This window comes from Pinus tabuliformis, chromosome 3_1 (genome assembly GCF_031772625.1).
Source record: "Pinus tabuliformis cultivar Carrire ecotype Pingquan chromosome 3_1, CPIR1, whole genome shotgun sequence".
Taxonomy (NCBI): Eukaryota; Viridiplantae; Streptophyta; class Pinopsida; order Pinales; family Pinaceae; genus Pinus; species Pinus tabuliformis.
In genome coordinates, this window is record NC_142301.1 from 887,430,727 (window position 1) to 887,448,365 (window position 17,639).

At 41.4% G+C, this 17,639-nt stretch overlaps 1 protein-coding gene and 1 pseudogene across 1 annotated transcript; one reads left to right on the forward strand and one right to left on the reverse strand.

Moving 5' to 3' along the window:
- Positions 1–1,101: 1,101 nt before the first annotated feature.
- Positions 1,102–2,928, reverse strand: LOC149190457 (Galactose oxidase/kelch repeat superfamily protein). The gene is made up of 2 exons (XM_089412183.1): positions 2,553–2,928; positions 1,102–2,346 (listed from the first exon to the last, which is right to left on the reverse strand). The coding sequence occupies exon 2, from the start codon at positions 2,331–2,333 to the stop codon at positions 1,179–1,181; it is 1,155 nt and encodes a 384-aa protein (XP_089268309.1). The 5' UTR covers positions 2,334–2,346; positions 2,553–2,928; the 3' UTR covers positions 1,102–1,178.
- An 8,818-nt stretch (positions 2,929–11,746) lies between these two features.
- LOC149190458 (PH, RCC1 and FYVE domains-containing protein 1-like) lies at positions 11,747–14,564 on the forward strand (annotated as a pseudogene).
- The last annotated feature ends 3,075 nt before the right edge of the window (positions 14,565–17,639 follow it).

Below are 17,639 nucleotides of genomic sequence, written 5' to 3' on the forward strand. Positions count from 1 at the left end.
TATACTTGCAGATTCATAATGTTATACAAGAACATTATCGAAAACTAAAGCAAAGAATAGACACATCAATATACTTGCAGATTCATAATGTTTTTTTTTTCAGAGGAAAAAAACAAGATGATATTATATATAGCAGATTCATAATGTTATACAAGAACATTATCAAAAACTAAAGCTGAGGATGGACACAACAGTATACTTGCAGATTCATAATGTTATCCAAAGAATATTTTATCGAAGCCAAAAACTCTCTCTTAGATTCATAATGTTATACAAAGAATATTTTATCCAAGTCAAGAACTTTTTCTTAGATTCATAATGTTATACAAAGAACATTTTCTCAAACTCAAACTTTTTTTCCAAAGAAAACCTGTAGAGATCTCGTTCTTCTCGAGAATTTATGGGAGGAGCGTGATGGTGACTCAATGACCAGCAGTAACAGTTCAGTCACTAGTAACTCTGAAGTACTCATCTGGATTTGAATCTGTAACCTATGGCCTCCTTATTGGCATTAGAAAATCAGAGAATTGCATACAGAAATTCAATGTCTTAGCATACACAGAAGGTAAATTGTTAACATTATAGTGATAACTGCACAAAAATAAAAATGCTGAGCAGCCTGCTAGAAGGCAAGTTCGAGAAAGGCTTGACCACTATGATGAAAAAGTAGCCGTGCAGGAACAACACCAACTACAAAATTCCAATGAGATTGCAATTTTATTGAATGACAGATGTTTGTACAAGCCATAAGTTCACCTGCTTGAAAATTATAAAATCTATTAAAATAACTTATCATGGATTCTTCTTTGTGAAGCATAGAACCAACCCTAATCAAATCATAGACTTCTAAGAGTAAATGAGGAGCGGATTAATAAACTCAGCCCCTCATCACCCATTTTATACAGACCCCAAGAAATAAATTTAGACAACCGCAACAAACAGGAATTTTACATATGATAGCTGGCTACTGTACACACCCGAAAACCCATTGTCCGATTTGCAAGTTGCTCCGCAAATGTAGATAAGTAAAGCAAGCAAATAAGATAGAACTGCAAATTCTTCTACCGATCCTTGATGTTAGCCACACTCACCAGGCATGTATAAAGGGTTTTACGTGACTCCATATGACTGGAACCAACAATATGTAAGGCATGCAACCAATGGTGTGACATCTCGAATCAAAGAATGCTATCAAGTGCAACTGTGGAACAGAAGCTGATAACCTTGTGGAACCTATTTACAGGGAAAGGCAACGGAGGAACTTTTGTCCAGGTGCAATCCAATTTCGGAGAAATGTCACAGACACAAGCAGGATACATCTTGTGATGTTCTTCATTGAAGACATAAATGAGACTCCCAAGCCCCACACACTTTAAGCTTGCAAATTTATCATCCTCCTCACTATCAAACAAAGAATACAGAAGCTCTTGGGGCATGGAACCAACCTCACAGAACGCCATCGATTCTTCCTCGACTTTCCAGAGATTAAACATCGGCCCATCGGCGCCATTGCGCAAACCAGCCAAGATAAGGTTGTTCTGGCAAGCCAGAAGAAATGAGAATATAATCCCCGGGGGGCGGACAATCTGGACACCACCCCATGCCTTGTGCTGCAGATCGAACGCTGAAATATACCCTGAATAGATCCCGAAGACATAGAATTTCCCTTTCAGCAATGCAGAAGTCAGCCACTGCGAGGAGTTACCGGATCGGAAATCCGATGGCAAAGGGGCACAGAGTTCCCATGAATCTTTGCTAGAGTCGTAGATTTCAACAGCCAATCTATCCTCGATATCAACCAGCCCCCCAATGAATCTGACACCCCCAACTACAATGAACCCATAATGGCCCTCCTTAAACACACCTACCAGAGGCTGGCGCCTGGAGAACCTTAGCGGGGCAGTTACCTTCCATGAACTCTTCAACACCGGGGCATAACAGAACCTAGAACAGGCAGACCCAGTGGTGGCAAACAGAAACCCTCCTGAACCTGCCAAGGAATCCTCAGCACAGGGCTGGGGAAACGATGAAGTAGGCAAACGGATCCATTCATTGGCCTCTGGATCAAAGCCAAATGCCTGGTTATTCTTCAAGAAAATGTTGTTTTGGCCATACAGGAAAAACCAGGGTTTCTTGCAAACCCTAAGCCTGGCTGTAAACGAGGGCTGGGTTATGAGAGAATACCAGTGCTTGCAGACGATACACGAGCGAACAATGGAGCTGACGGGCAGCCGAGAAATTACAACCTCGGTGATATCAGAATTCAAGCGGTTCCAATCTAACTCAAGGGATCCCCCATGTTGCTCGCAAACCTCATCAACTTCCATGGCCATGAGGCAATTTTGACTGAAACCCAAATCAATGCAGGCGGTCTAAGGGTGTTTGGGATGAAAAAATCGGCACAAGCCAGTTGGGTATTTTGGGAACGGCCTACGTAGGGTTTTATAGATTGCAGAAGAAAAAACAACAATCATTCATAAAGTTTTTTCATAAAGTTTTTTAGAATACAATTTTATGTGAAAGGGGTTAACAGAGAAGATGCCTATCAGTACCAGATGTAAAGCCCACTGTTGATCAGCTTGGTCTGGAGCTACAGAAGATAACCGCCTTCGGCCACGAATGAGGAAAAACCTGAATAAGGCTGTTTGCAAATTCGTCTGGAGCCACAGCAGATAACCGCCTTCGGCCACGAATGAGGGAAAATCTGAAAAATGATGGCTGCGGGCTGTGCATTGAATACCTCTATTTGCGAGAGATAAAAGTTGCAGACATTGAGGGAATGACAGGTAACCCAATTTGTCTTATCTCGATCTCCTTCATCTCCAAACTTTACGAGTTTTGCGGTGTAGTTTTGAAATGATTGCGAGATATTACTTATTTTTGAGATGACATTTGGTGTGTGTTTTACTCACGTTTTGGAGTTTCTGGTTGGAGTTGAAGGAGTCCAATGAGTGTTATATCAAAAAAATGTCAAGGCGTGTACTTTAAATCTGCAAATTCTTTGGATTTCTTTTTAAAATGTGTTTGAATTAGATATCAATTATTAGAATTCATAAAATTCAGATAAAAATTACAGAAAAACCATTTATTTTATAATTAAATATATAAATTAATAATAACTCAACTCAAATTAGAATTATCCAAAAGAAATCCAAATTTTAAATCTTTTAACTTTTTTACCAATTTCAATTTTACATGGATAATGATTATAGTCAACTCACATCGATTTTGATAAAATTTATATATATTTAAATTATTTGTCATTTTTATTAAGTTATTTTTATTTAATTTGGGCATACATCATATCACATATAATGTCCCAATTGTTATACAAGTATGAGATACATGTTTTTAAATGGAAGTCACTGTAATTGGTTGCAGGTAGATTTTTATAGCATTATTATGAATTGACCAGTAATAAAGTTGATTTTTGTGGTGATAATGAAATTTAATTTTTATAAACTAAATATTTAAATTTTATCATAAATTATATAAATCTATTTTATAAAGATAGAATTGTAATATTTATATGAATTTTGATTATCCGATTTTTAAGTCACTGTACTCTTTTTGTAAATTAATATATATGAGATTTTTTTTTTGGTTATATAGGTTTGTTGAGATGTATTTTTATTTTCCCTCTTAAATAAGCCAGAAATGTATTTTTAATTAAATTGATATTTTATAATTTAAAAAAAAATAATAATAATAATAATTGTACATTAAATTTATTATAATTTAATTTTGAATTGATAATAAAAATAATTATTATTAATGGGTGGGAGGAGAGATTATTTTTATTTTCCTTTTTAAATAAGCAATAAATGTATTTTTAATTAAATTGATATTTTATAATTTAAAAAAAAATGTAGATTAAATTTATGTTAATTAAATTTTCAATTAATAATAAAAATAACTATTATTAATGGGTGGGAGGAGGGAGAAGGATTTTTATAAATTCCGAAAGAAAATTAGAAATTAAGTACGTTTTGGGGGCTTGGTCATAAATCAAACAATCTTGCAGAGATGAATGGTTTGTATTATGGTATCCAGGTAGCCAAGAACTAGAATGTCTCTTCAATAGTAATTATTGGTCTCTCTTATTACCATCTAGCACTTCCTCAAAGGATCAAATTTGGCGAACAACCAAATCTCTCTCCACCTTCGTAAAATTAGAGTCATGTTGGAGGCCTTCTCAAATAAAGCTTATTTCCACATCCTCAAAGGGCATAACAAGGAGGTAGACACTCAAGCAAACATGGATTGTTAGTTATAGGCAAGGCAATGGGAATTGAATGACACATCAGAATGGTAAGTTATCCCATGAAGCATGTTGGCAAGTATATTAAACTTTCCCTCCCTAATGAGCAGATTACGAAAAAGGACAAGGTTAAAATAGGCACATACCATAATACTCTTCTAGAATTCCCCACAGTTCTTTGCATTTCTCTCCTAATCAATAGCAAGTCCAGCAATTGGCGTCGAACTTTTGTCATGCATCGTGAGGTGGGTGAAAGTTATCAATATGGGCTTACGCCAGCTGAGGTAATGCATGTTGAGAATGCAACAAGATGATGGAGCTTAGTGGAAAGGAGTCGCCTTCACTAAGTGGGTCCGCAGACAAATTATGGCGCAAAGTCTATTTTTAGACTATGTCTATTTTTAGACATATGGATCATGGTCTATGAGTTGCAGTATGTTGTTTATGGATGATTGGTCATGTTGGGAAAAATAGATGGACTTCTATTTTTGGCTCACAGCGGAGTGATCAGAGTCTATTTTTAGACTGCCAGTTCAAAAATAGAAAAGTCAAATATTATTGTCTCATAATAATATTTAGACTATAAACTTTATCTTATCCTCTTGGAGCACTTCAGTTTGAGCTACAGATGTGGCACATGCAGTTGTCAGAAGGAAATACGCTTTCTTTGTGGGTCAGTTGAGCTATTGCATGCAGGACTTTAGTTAGAACTCAAGCAGTTGAGTTTGGTGGAGTTGATTGTGGAGTTGATGGAGTTGTGTTCAGTTTGACTTGGTTAAACTAGTTGTAATTAGTCTAACTGCAAATAGACTAGTGATGAGTTGTGTGAATTAATTATTAACTCATAAAGCAACTAAAGAATACATCAGTTAACTCAGTTGCATGTCAGTGCATGTACAGTTCAGTGGAGACAGGTGTTAGAGGTTGAGATTACTATCAGTTGTGACTATAGTTGTGCATGAGATCTTGCACAATCAATGGGATTGAGTTATGCCAATGAGTATTGCGCAGTGTGGGCCAATACAAGGCATTATAGCCTGTGCTCACGTGATTTTCAGTGTGGATGATTTTCACTAAGCATTGTGCAGTGGAGGCAGGCAAAGCAGCGGAGAAGATTTGAACCTGTGACTTGTTTGGATCTGAGCTAGTTTTGTGTGTAACAGGTGGAGATAGTACTGAGTACTTGTGAGGAGTATTGTACTATGTACTGTTACATGTTCTCAATCATTAATATACATATAGTGTGGGGTTTTCAGCTGTAAGCTTTCCCCGGGTTACATACTGTGTTAATGTGTGCATGCGATTGATGTTTCATTGTTTTTTATGATGCTAAATTGATGATCAACATAGAGGAGGTTATGTATTATGCGTGTATTTCGCAATAGTGTATAATCAGGATAATCTCTGTGAATAAGTGTTTATTATTCAAAATTTCTACATGGTATCGGAGTTGTTGATCATCAGATCTATTATTCAGAAAGTGTTTACATCTTATTTCTTCAGGCAGAGTCTGTAATCGGGCTAGGTAGCCTCTGGATTCATCCTTCCTTTGGAAGGTGAGATATCCGGTAAAATCCCATACAGTCAATCTCTGTACGAGAAATACTTTGTTCTCACGAATTCTAGATCAGAGGCGGTTGAGTTTGGAGCTGGTGGAATTCGAATTTGCAGCAGTGTTTTCTTGGTATCAACGTGGCAATGTCTTTCAACGGATTGCGATTGGAGTATGCTCTTGAGGGCAGCTTGAACTATATTGCATGGAAGGACAGGATGGAGGCGGTGTTAGATGATAATGGGCTGAAGGAGTTCATAGAGGCTGAGGTCCCAAAGCCTACTGATACTGCGCAGGTTGATGCTTGGCAAAAGAAGATAGCAAAGTGTCGAAGGATTCTGTTGGAGGGCGTGAAGGATCACATTGTGTCCAGCCTGCATGGAAAGGCTTCTCCATACTTGATGTGGAAAGCGTTGATAGATCTATTCCAAAGCAAGAGTGATCAGAGGAAGCTGGCGCTCAAGGATAAACTCAGAAACATCAAATGTGAGAAGGGAGACAATATGCCCAAGTATCTCATGAAGTTCACTCAGTGTCGGGATGAGCTGGGAAGTGTGGGGGTGACTGTCGATGATGAGGACTTGGTGAGCTTGGCTCTCCTTGGTCTTCCGAAGAGTTGGCATTCCTATCAGGACTCTGTCAATGGTCGGGAGAAATTGCCAGGATGGGAGAGACTTTGGTCAGATCTTGTGCAGGAGGAGATCAGGCGGAATACCAGAGAGAGATCTTCATCAAAGGGGACTGATGAAGAAAATTGCGCTTTGGCTGCCAAAGCAAAGAAGGGGAAGAGCAAGAAAGCTTCTCAGTTGGTGTGAAAGGCAAGAAGCAGGACATGTCCAAGGTGAAGTGCTTTCACTGTCACCAGCATGGACACTATGCCACTAATTGTCCGCAGAAGAAGAAGAACAAGCCAACTGCTGAATCTACAGCAGGAGAGGCTCTAGCCTCACAGTTTGAGCTTGATTTTTCATTGATCGCATGCTTCGTTTCAAGTGGGATGGGATCCGTATGGTTCTTGGACAGTGGTGCGTCTTTTCACATGACAGGAGATCGAGATTTGTTTTCTGATCTGGAGGACAAAGATCTTGGAGTGCACATCGAGATGGGCGATGATGGTAGATACAGTGTGACCAGTATCGGTACCATTTCCTTTGAGAGGGAGTCTGGCAAACCCTTCGTATTGAAGGAAGTGATGCATGTTCCAGGATTGAAGAAGAATCTTATCTCTGTGGCGATGTTAGAAGACAAGGGATATGATGTTGTTTTCAGTGAGGGAAAGGCTTTCCTGCGCAGCAAGACAACTGGAGAAACCCGGAAGATAGGGGTTCGAGTGAGGAACCTTTATCAGTTGCATGTAGATGGATGTGCAGCAATGGCATGCAAGGCAGAAGGATTGGTGAGCCGGGATGATGGCGAGCTATGGCACAGGAGATTGGGTCACCTTCACCATGGAGCCTTGAAGATACTGCAGCAGATCACTACAGGGCTTCCTAAAGGCACTCTTGCGCAGTCAGATCAGTGCAAGGGGTGTACTTTGGGAAAGTTTGTGAAAGCCACCTTTCACGAGAAGGATAGTCGTGCCACGACGATCCTTGAGAGAATTCACACAGACGTGTGTGGACCTTTCTCAGTAGCTTCGACAGTAAAACACAGGTATTATGTGATTTTTGTTGATGATTTCTCTCGTAAGTGCTAGATCTTCTTCATGCAGAAGAAGAGCGAGACATACTCAAAGTTTTGTGAGTTCAAAGCACTGGTCGAGAAGGAGTCGGGGAAGAAGGTGAAGGCTCTTAGGAGCGATAATGGTGGTGAATACATCTCTGGCGAGTTCAAGGATTTCTGCAGTGCATAAGGGATTCGAAGAGAGCTCATAGCTCCCCATAACCCACAGCAGAATGGGGTTGCTGAGTGGAAGAATAGAATGATCGTGGGTGCTGCACAGGCGATGTTGCATGATCAGGGCCTACCCCTTCACTTGTGGGCAGAAGCATGCAATACAGCAGTATATGTGCAGAACCGTTGTCCTCATAGGATACTTGGAATGAGTACACACGAGGAGGCTTATTCTGGTAAGAAGCCTAATCTTTCTCATTTGAGGATTTTTGGTGCTAATGTTTACATGCATGTGATGAAGGATGCCAGGAAGAAGTTGGAGCCGACCGCAGAGGTTGGGATATTTGTGGGGTACACTAATACGCCCCACAACTATCGTGTGTATTTTCCAAACAGTGGTAAGACTGTTGTGCGACGGGATATAAAATTTCAGGAGGAGAAAGCCATGAAGTGTTTGCTTGAGAGGGAGCCACACTTGCATGTAGATGAGGAGCAATTAGTTCCTAAAGATGAGCTTCAGGGTGTGGATCAGCCACAGGACAAAGTTCATGGAGTGGAAGAGACCACTCATGCAACGCCAACCATCTGAGGGTGAAAGCGCTTGACAAAAGCTGAGTGACTGGCTCAAGATGCAGAGAAAGTTGTAGGACCACCTACAGCTCAACGCAGGCAGAGACAGTCACCTGATCGGTACACTGGATACATGGCTCTTATGAGAAAATGTGTTGTGACTGAGCCATCCTCTTTCGAGGAAGCTGTGGAGGATCCCGCATGGGTAGACGCCATGGTGGAAGAGTATGATTCGATTGTTAGAAACAGTGCATGGGAGATTGTTCCTAGACCGGAAGGGAAATTAGTGGTGGGTTCGAGATGGATCTACAAAGTTAAGCAGGCAGCTGACAGGAGTGTGGAGAAGTACAAGGCAAGATTTGTTGCCCGAGGCTTTTCACGAATAGAGGGAGTCGATTATGAGGAGACCTTTGCACCGGTTGCAAGGTATTCTTCCATACGGATGATTCTTGCTCTCCCAGCGCAGATGGGGTGGCACATTCATCAGATGGATGTGAAGACTATGTTCCTCAATGGAGTCATTAAGGAGGAGGTGTACATAGAACAGCCCGAAGGTTTTGAGATCTTCAGCAGCGAGTCGCATGTGTGCAGGCTCAAGAGAGCGTTGTATGGGTTGAAACAAGCACCACGTGCTTGGTACACATGGATAGATAGTTATTTCACCGGACTTGGATTCTCCAAGAGTGAGGCGGATCCTAACCTATACCAGATTGTGGTGGAGGGTAAGTTGCTTATCATTGTACTTTATGTAGATGATTTGATTCTAACGGGTGATGAGTTGTTGATACTTTCATGCAAGGATGATCTTGCTAAGGAGTTTGAGATGAAGGACTTGGGCCTCCTTCATTATTTTCTGGGATTGGAAATTTGGCAACGCAGTGATGGACTATTTTTTTCTCAGGGTAAGTATGCTCGGGAGATACTGGAGAAGTTCAACATGCATGGCTGCAAGCCTGTTGATACTCCTCTTCCTGGAGGTTGGAGGAAGGAGGATGCCACTTTGGCAGAAGAAGTGGATGCCACTGTTTATCGATAGTTGGTGGGGTCGCTTATGTATCTGGTCAATACACGACCCGATATATGCTATGCAGTTAACCAACTTTCACAAGCTATGGTTAAGCCTACCAAGCTCTTTTGGAAGGCGGGCAAGCATGTATTGCGTTATTTGAGAGGCACATCGGGATATGGATTGTGGTAGAGAGAAGAGGATGCAGATTGGGCAGGGAGCTCAACGGACGACATCAGGTACCATCATATCATAGATTGTGTGCAGCGGAGAATCATGTTACTTTCATACATTCCAACGGAGGATCAGGATGTTGATATCTTGACGAAGGCGCTCACCAGGAGCAAATTCGAATACCACTGAGGCAGGATAGGGGTTGCTGATAATCCATATCTTGTTGAATTGAGGCTTTTGTGATCCATAATATTTATAAGAAGAACTTCGGCGTAAATCACATAAAGAGAGACATTTGTCGACGTGTTTCGAACCAACCAGTGTGGCTCATCGTCAGGACAAGTTGAAGAAACAGATCCAGCTTTGCATGCTAAATAGTCTGAGCAGAGCCTCCAACGGCTATCTTGATCAACGACTAATTTTGACTTAGGGATTGTAGTCAAAAAGTCAAAATTATAATTTAGAGGGAGTTAGTTAGGTTATATAAGAAAGAAATAATTATAGATGTTGATTATGTTATTAGTTTAATAAAAACCGTGACTTGTATGGGAATTAGTTAGATTAAGGCCCTGAGTTATACATATATATATATATATATATATATATATAAATATATATATAAATAAATATATATTATATATATTAAATATATTTTTTTTTTCTCGATAAAGACTAATTCTATTAAGTAAAATATAGTACAATCAAGAGAAGCAAGAGACCGACAGACCGGAAATGATGCATCCATCAACCTCGGTCCCGGAGGAAAGATTCAATCTCAGAGCTACATCAAATAACTTGAGAGCAAAGACTGACTAACTGACTTTTACCCCACAGGGGCAGAAACTACAACACAGTGTTTTTTCCCTTTCTTTTTGTTGACTTTTGTCCAGCCATCATGGGGAGAATGAGCTAAAACAACTTGAAGACTGGAATTCTCTATCTTCGGGAACTCCTTTTCTGATTCAGAAGAGGAAGTCTCATGGGCGCGTTTCTGGGAGATTGCTGTGACATGGGTGTGCCCCTTAGTATCCGTGGGCGGATCCATCGGCTGAGGCGCCTGGTCCGGTTCTGAATCGCTTTCCTCATCCTCCGAACTTGGGGAGCTAGAGCTCCATTCTGGCGGCGGAGGACAGGGAGCCCAACGCTTGGGTTTGGTTTTTGCGAAGATGCCCTTTTTCGTTCTTGCTGTCAGCGATGGGCAGGAGTTCTGCAGGTGCCCTGTTAGGTGACAATGGCAGCATCGGAAGGCAGTGTTTTCGTAATCTAGAAACTGGGTCCAAACAGTGTCATTGATCTTGAGATTGATTTGCTCTGGCAGTCCCTTGCTTAGATCAAGCTCCACACATATTCTAGCATATGTATAGAGACCTTGCTGTTCCCTCTCGTAATTTCCCATTAAAAAGTAGCCCAAGGTGTTGCCAATTTGCCTGTATACTTCCGTGCGCCACAGGTGTATTGGGAGATTTGGAAGTCTGATCCAGACAGGGGCTTTAGTGATGACTGCAGAAGCTGGGTCAAAGTCTGGGAACCATGGAGTTAAGAAGAGGCCTGCTGAACCCATGAACCAAGGGCCTTCTTCTAAGGCCTTTTCGTAGTGCTCGGGATTATCGAACAGCACTATGAAATATCCCTTTGCACAGAAATAAACCTTGCAACGGTGAGTCTAGTTGTCATTGATCCAGTCATAAAGATCCTTTGAGCGTGGCCAGAGCCCATTGAATCTGCAGATGATGGCCCTTTCAGCAAATTTTTGGGTGTCATCTGCAAGGTCAGAGTAGGAGATCTCAACAGAGGGAACCTCCTCCAATTTGTCAACCAAAAAAGGCTTGGGTTTGGGAGGTTCAGGGGATGCGGGTATCTCATAGTGGACTGCAGCTTTGTAGGAGTATGGAGGAGCAGAAGAGGATTGACCAGCAGCTCCACCTCTCAAGCGAAAGGAAAACACTAAAGAGCTGTTGTTTGTTATGCTGTAAAAAGAGAGAGGAAGAGGATCATCGAGCTGTTTACCTTGGAAAATAAGTCTCTGTAGGGCTGAGGGGATCCCAAGTCTGTGCTCCAGCTTTGCTTTGAGGTTCTGCACCAGATCTGTAGGGTTTACCCATTGCAGAATGGTCTTGCCAAAGATCTGTGCGATTTGAACCTGAAAGGGGGCAAAGGAATTTTCAAAAGATTTCTGGAGCAGCACGAGGCCAGAATCTTTTGAGTCTCCCATCTCTTGACGCATAGGGGGCAGCAGGAGAGAAGAAATCTTCTGCCTAAGGTATCTTTTGCTCCAACTCGGATCCGCTGCAAAGGGAAAGGCGTCCGAACTGTAGAGAGGCCCCTGATCAGTGGATGAGCCAGAGCTGCCATGGCTTTGCGCGCCTGTGCTCAGCGCATGGAAGTTCGCCTCTTCCTTCGGCTCAACCTCTGCTTGGAGCTTCAGCTCGGGTTCTCGTCTCCGATAGATCCTGAATCGAGCCTCCCTTTCAGCAGCAAGTCCGCGCAGAGGCCAAGCGGTGGCCGAGGACAAGGAGGCGACGGCGGCGACAGCTTGGCAGTTAGGGTTCGGCTCCGGCTCCAGATCTCTGCTCAATGCTTGCTTCTCAAGTGATGAGGAATGCTCCGGCCTTCTGATCTGGATTGGATCTTCCCCTTCAACGGCAGAGAGCCGATGCCAAACGGAGGCCGAGGGCGCTGAGGCGGCGGCGGCTGTAGGGTTCATCTTCAAGAGCTCTGCCTGCTCAATGACCTTAGTCATATATTAAATATATATTAAATATATTTAATATATTTAATATATATTTAATATATATTATATATATTATATATATTAAATATATATATATATTATATTTAAATATATTAATAATTTTTAATATTTTAAATACTTAATTTTATTAAAAATATAAAATATATATTTTTATATTTTTATTAGAATTATTTTTATTTAAAATTAAAAATTATTTGAAAAAAGAAATGTTGGGCTTGTCACCCAATCTTTAAGTTTGACATCAAAGTTAATCCCATCAAACGCTGAAATCAAGTCCACTACCAACCAAATGCAAGCCAAGTCAGAAACTAGTCAGCGACATACACAAATCAAAGCACGGGAGGAGCCCGCAAGGGCATGCATTTCATTCAACCATGCCTTTACAAATATTGAATACAATGGTGTATATAAACACCATTTATATCCCTCACCTTGTACATATGGGGTAAAACTCTCGTGGAGAGCTAAACTTCAAAGTCAAAGTAGCATATAAGTCAAGGACAAATATAACAAGCATCAAGATAAGGAAGGGAAAGGATAACGTCTCGGCAGTTTTTAATGGCAAAGATTGTCAATACGAAATTAATGGTTTTCATTCCATTTCGAACCCCCGAGATCATCTGAGCTTTAACAGCTCGCCGGGGGGGTCCAAAGTTTTGTTTTGACAAAAACCACCTATGATCACGTGGCATCATTTTGAGCATTTCAGTCCATCCAAGTCGAAAACCACTTACCATGTGCAACACCCCCCCCCCCGCCCACCCCCAAAATCAGCTTATGGTTTCAGTACAACAGGTTGGGCAGTGTTTTGTCAAATACAAAGCCCTTAACCAACAATGTTGCCAGCAGTTACCTCTCCCAAAAACCAAGGGCAAGAATTTGGGTGGTGAGATTGCTGCCATCCATTAGTCGTGCATCTCCTGGAGTGCACTCTGCCTAGTTGACCTATTATTGGAGATTTGTTCACGATGCCTCTTTTGAGTAGAGTTATCTAGTGTCAACAATGTAAGAAGATTTGACTCTGTGGGTTTTATACCAAAGGTGAAGAATCTCATGGAGTAGGGTGATACATCTCTGGTTCTCATACTATCTAATTTGATCGTGAAAGAACTTTGTCTGGGACTGCAGACAGTTGAAATCTGACTTTTGCCTAATATCTATGCTTCCTGTGTATGATCCATTACAATTTATTGACACAGAGTTCGGTATCCTAGATATATCATCTAGGGAGAAAGAAAGATTGTGTTCATCAATGCTGACTTCAAAATATCCGAAGAACGGTTCATAAACACCACTGTGGTCATTATCACTTGCTTGGGAAAGGAGACAAAAATTCCATACTCGTTTCAACCTATCTAGTTGCACTTATTGAACCTAATTTCTGATAAGTAGCATGTAGGCATAGCCTTACGGTGGCTCTCACAACCTCAGGGCATGTATATACAATGGGTAACCTTGTTAATGGTCAGTTGGGAAATCCTCAAGCTGATGGGAAGCTTCCAATATGTGTCGAAGGTAAGCTTCGTAATGAATTTATATAGCATATAGCCTACGATGCTTATCATGTTGCAGTTTTGACATCAAAATCAGAAGTGTACACATGGGGAAAGGGAGGAAATGGATGGTTAGGTCATGGTGACATTGAAGATAGAAATTCTCCAAATTTGTTTGAAGCATTAAAAGACAAACAAGTCAAAAGTGTAGCATGCGGTTCTAGTTTCACAACAACTATTTGTTTTAATAAGTGAGTATCAGGTTCTAACCAATCAATGTGTTCAGGTTGTCGACTTCCATTTGGTTTACAAGAAAACGTCACAATTTCTATAATTGTGGGCTTGTTTTTTTCATGCGTGCAGTGCCGAGAAGTCCTTCGAGGTTTCTTTAGCTCCAAATCCTAACAAGCCATTTCATGTTTGTGATAATTGTTATATAAGGTTGAAGGCTATTGAAGCTGGTTTAATATGCATTACTTTGGGGATCATAAGAGGAAATGTCAGTCAACATTCCCATAATTCTAAGGAGAAACAGGAAAAGTTTGATGCCAAAACACCTTTATCATTTTCCAGGTTCTCCATCATGGAATCATCTAAACAAACTCTGAGTAGATAAGCCTTTAGAAGAAATAGGAAGATGGAATTCCATAGCAGACGAGTATCTCCAGTTTCGAATGGCAATACACTGTGGGGGAACACAAATATTTTAGTACCCATGAGTCCCATTTTTTGTTCTTCCAATAAATTTTTCTCTACATCTCTTCTTGTGTCTAGAATTGTTTCTCGGGCATCATCACCAATTTCAAGGTGTCCTCGTCCACCTCGGTCTAGAACTCCCAACTCCAAAAATTTTAGGTCTAACTTCAAAAATTTTGGTCAATAATAAGAAGGCAAATGATACGTTAAGTCAGGAAATTTTCTAGAGGTATCCATAGGTTTGCTACATGCTGAAGCAAAAAAAAATGTTGGTTAGGTTGGTGATTATGTCTAGTTGTGAGATACAAGAAGAACTCATGCACTTATTAAGAAACTTGTGTTCTATCAATTCAGATCTCTAGCAGTGATCTAAGGGGCGAGAGGGAATTCAGATTTTAATTTCATTCCTTGGCCTATCTATTGAGCAAAAACAGGAGCATGTCATTTCTTAACTTTCTATTTTGTTCATAGAAGTTGATGACAGTAAATGGGCAATTACAACAGCATGTGGGATACCTCCACTTGTCCAGCTACTTGAATCTGGGTCTTGGAAAACAAAAGAGGATGCTGCACTTTTTCTAGGAAATTTATATTCTCATAGTGAAGAAATTTTTGCTTGTGTTCAAATTACAGATGTTGTTCCAGCCCTCCTGTGGCTCTTGAGAAATGTTGGTCCAAAGGGATAAGAAGTTGTTGCTAACGCGCTTAAGCATCTTATTAGAGATGCAGATGCTGCCATTATTAACCAGTTGGTGGTTTTACTGTGGGGGAATAAACCAAACTCAAAAGTACATGTGATAATGGTGTTTCCAGTCAGACAATTAACCCAAGCGATTATGGTGGATGCTATTTAACTCTTAACGTGGCAATATCTTCAATCATTTGTTGAAGTTAGTGCTACAAATTAGAGACTAAGCTCTATTTTTTTTTTTTGTAAACTTGGCAGTGCTTTCTCTATTTATATAAATTTTCTAAAATCATAAACTTCCATTTGTTCCATGTGGCTTACCTACCCAAAGGAAACCAGGTAACCACCTGTCTACATTGAAACATGTCCAAAATTTAAAAAGGTTTTTTGCTATCCATCTAGCGACATTGTTTTGACGGTCTATACTACTGCTCAGATAAAACAAATTAAACAAGTGAATGCATTTCATCAAAATTTTATCAGATTCGAACTGGACCGCTGCATCACTCCTCATCCGAGGATGTTACTGGGGCAGGCACTTTGGCACTGGAGCTAGGCATCTCACTCCTCTTCAAATCTTGTAATGTCTGCTCAATTCTCCACTTCATATCTTTTAGTGTCTGCTCAATTCTACCCAAGGCCAAGTTATTTTTGTAGTTTTGTATCTGAACTGTTGCTATTTCCCTGAGTAGTTCAACCCTGACTGGATCCTCTCCCTTGTTTTTCTCCTATGCCTCTGTTTCGTCACCTGCTGCTTGTTCTCGATTCAGAGTCATGGCCCGTGCCACCACATTCTTCATTACCCAATACTATTGTATGGTTTGCCTGAAGAGGGAGTGACGGCCTCGATAATTCCCTGGATCAGGAACCATGCTTTCCCACTCCTCCATGGGGATGTCCTATTTCTTGATGCTATCATTCAGTTCTCTCTCGCAACCTGCAATTTGGGCTCTGATGTCCGACGGGTTCCCTGCCATATATGCTTCAATAAGAGTTTTCATGTGTTCACTACCCGGCTTCCTCCCTCTTTTCCTGTTCGACCCGCTTGTTCCTTATTCCTTCTTGTTATCTCTCTTGCCTCTCCTGGGTGTCATGTTACTCCCTGCCTGCTTGTAACTGTCTTCTTCTCATTGTTCTCTATTCTCCTCGTTGTGTTGTCCACAGTGTGAGGTGAGACCTATCACAAAGCCATTGCATTTATCAGAATTATAATAATAAAACAAAACTATTTCCCATTTACCCATATCCTTTCTGTTATCCCTTCTGTTTCTAGGGTTTATTTCCTTCAGGATTTTTGTCGAAATTCCGCCAGTCCTCTCCTTGTTATGGGTTCGTTCCTTTCTTGGACCTCTTACTGTTTTCTCTCCACGACAACAGTCGACACACGGCCTGTCTGTTTTGGCCATCCTAATGGGTTCTTCCCTAGATAAGGCTGGTTTCCTGTTCCTCCCTTCCCAGGGTCTCCCTGGTTTGTCTACGCCTTCCCTCAGGTTGCTAGCGCTAACTACCTCCCCTAGAGGTTTCTTGTTTCCCTGGTTCTCAATTTTCCTTGATTTTTTTGTTCCCCGAGGTGCTTCCTTGTTACCTTTTTGTATCCATCCCATAGTTTCCTACAGGGGTGGCTACAGTCACGCTCTGTCTAGGTTTACTTCGGGCTTTTACCATGGTGTAGTCCTCTCCCTTCCTGGGTTCGAGACCCTCCCACCTTATCTCCCTACAACGAGTTTTCACAAGCACTTCTATTTTGTCTACACTAGTGTCATAGGAGGGTTTGGTTTCCTCCTTGATAGACTCATTCTTGTTCCATATCAGATTTCCTATATTCCTACTGAAATTAATCCTGAGCCTAACGAGGTTGGGGAGCAGAGGAACTACATACCAACTTGTAGGTCTGATGCCGCTTTCGTCCGCAGGCTGGATCTTCGCTCTTCAGCCACCTATCCTCTCTCATCTCTCATCTCCGACGTCTACATGTATTTAACTATGCCTTATTTTCCTTTAAGTTTTATGCCCCTCTTCCTCCTGTCCCTTACCTTTACTGCCACATGTCTAGCATTATTACCTAGGTTGATCCCTACGCTGTCATTTCAGAATGCTGCCCCCTGTCCTGGCTGCCATCTCCTCTCATTAATCCTCACTTTCTCTCGGCTACTCTTGTCGTGTACGTGTTGTCCTTGTCCTGCCACTTGCTGACATCCTTCTGCCCACCCCCTGCTCACTGCCCTGCCCTCTTTGTTGTCATGCTTATCCGTCACCGCCCTCATTCTCTCGGGAGTTATACCTTCTCTGCCCTGCTCCGCCACTTGCCATCTTACCTGCCTACTCACTTCATTTCCCTCATCTATCTATTCCCCCACTTGTCCTCTTCCTCTCCCTTCTCGGTCACATTTCCCCCGTCCCTCTAGATTTCCTGTGTTGTCTCCCAATCGGGGGTTCCCCTCTCCTCCTTTGTCATGTTATAGGATTTTTACTAAGTTTTCCATCTCCTCCATATGGGATAGCTCTTCCTCATTTGCGTCCAAGGTTCTTCCTCCACGACTACTCCCCCAGTTTGTCAAGTTGTTTGCTAGTGCGTTGCCTTTCCTTCTCACATGGGTTGGAAGGATGTAGTCTA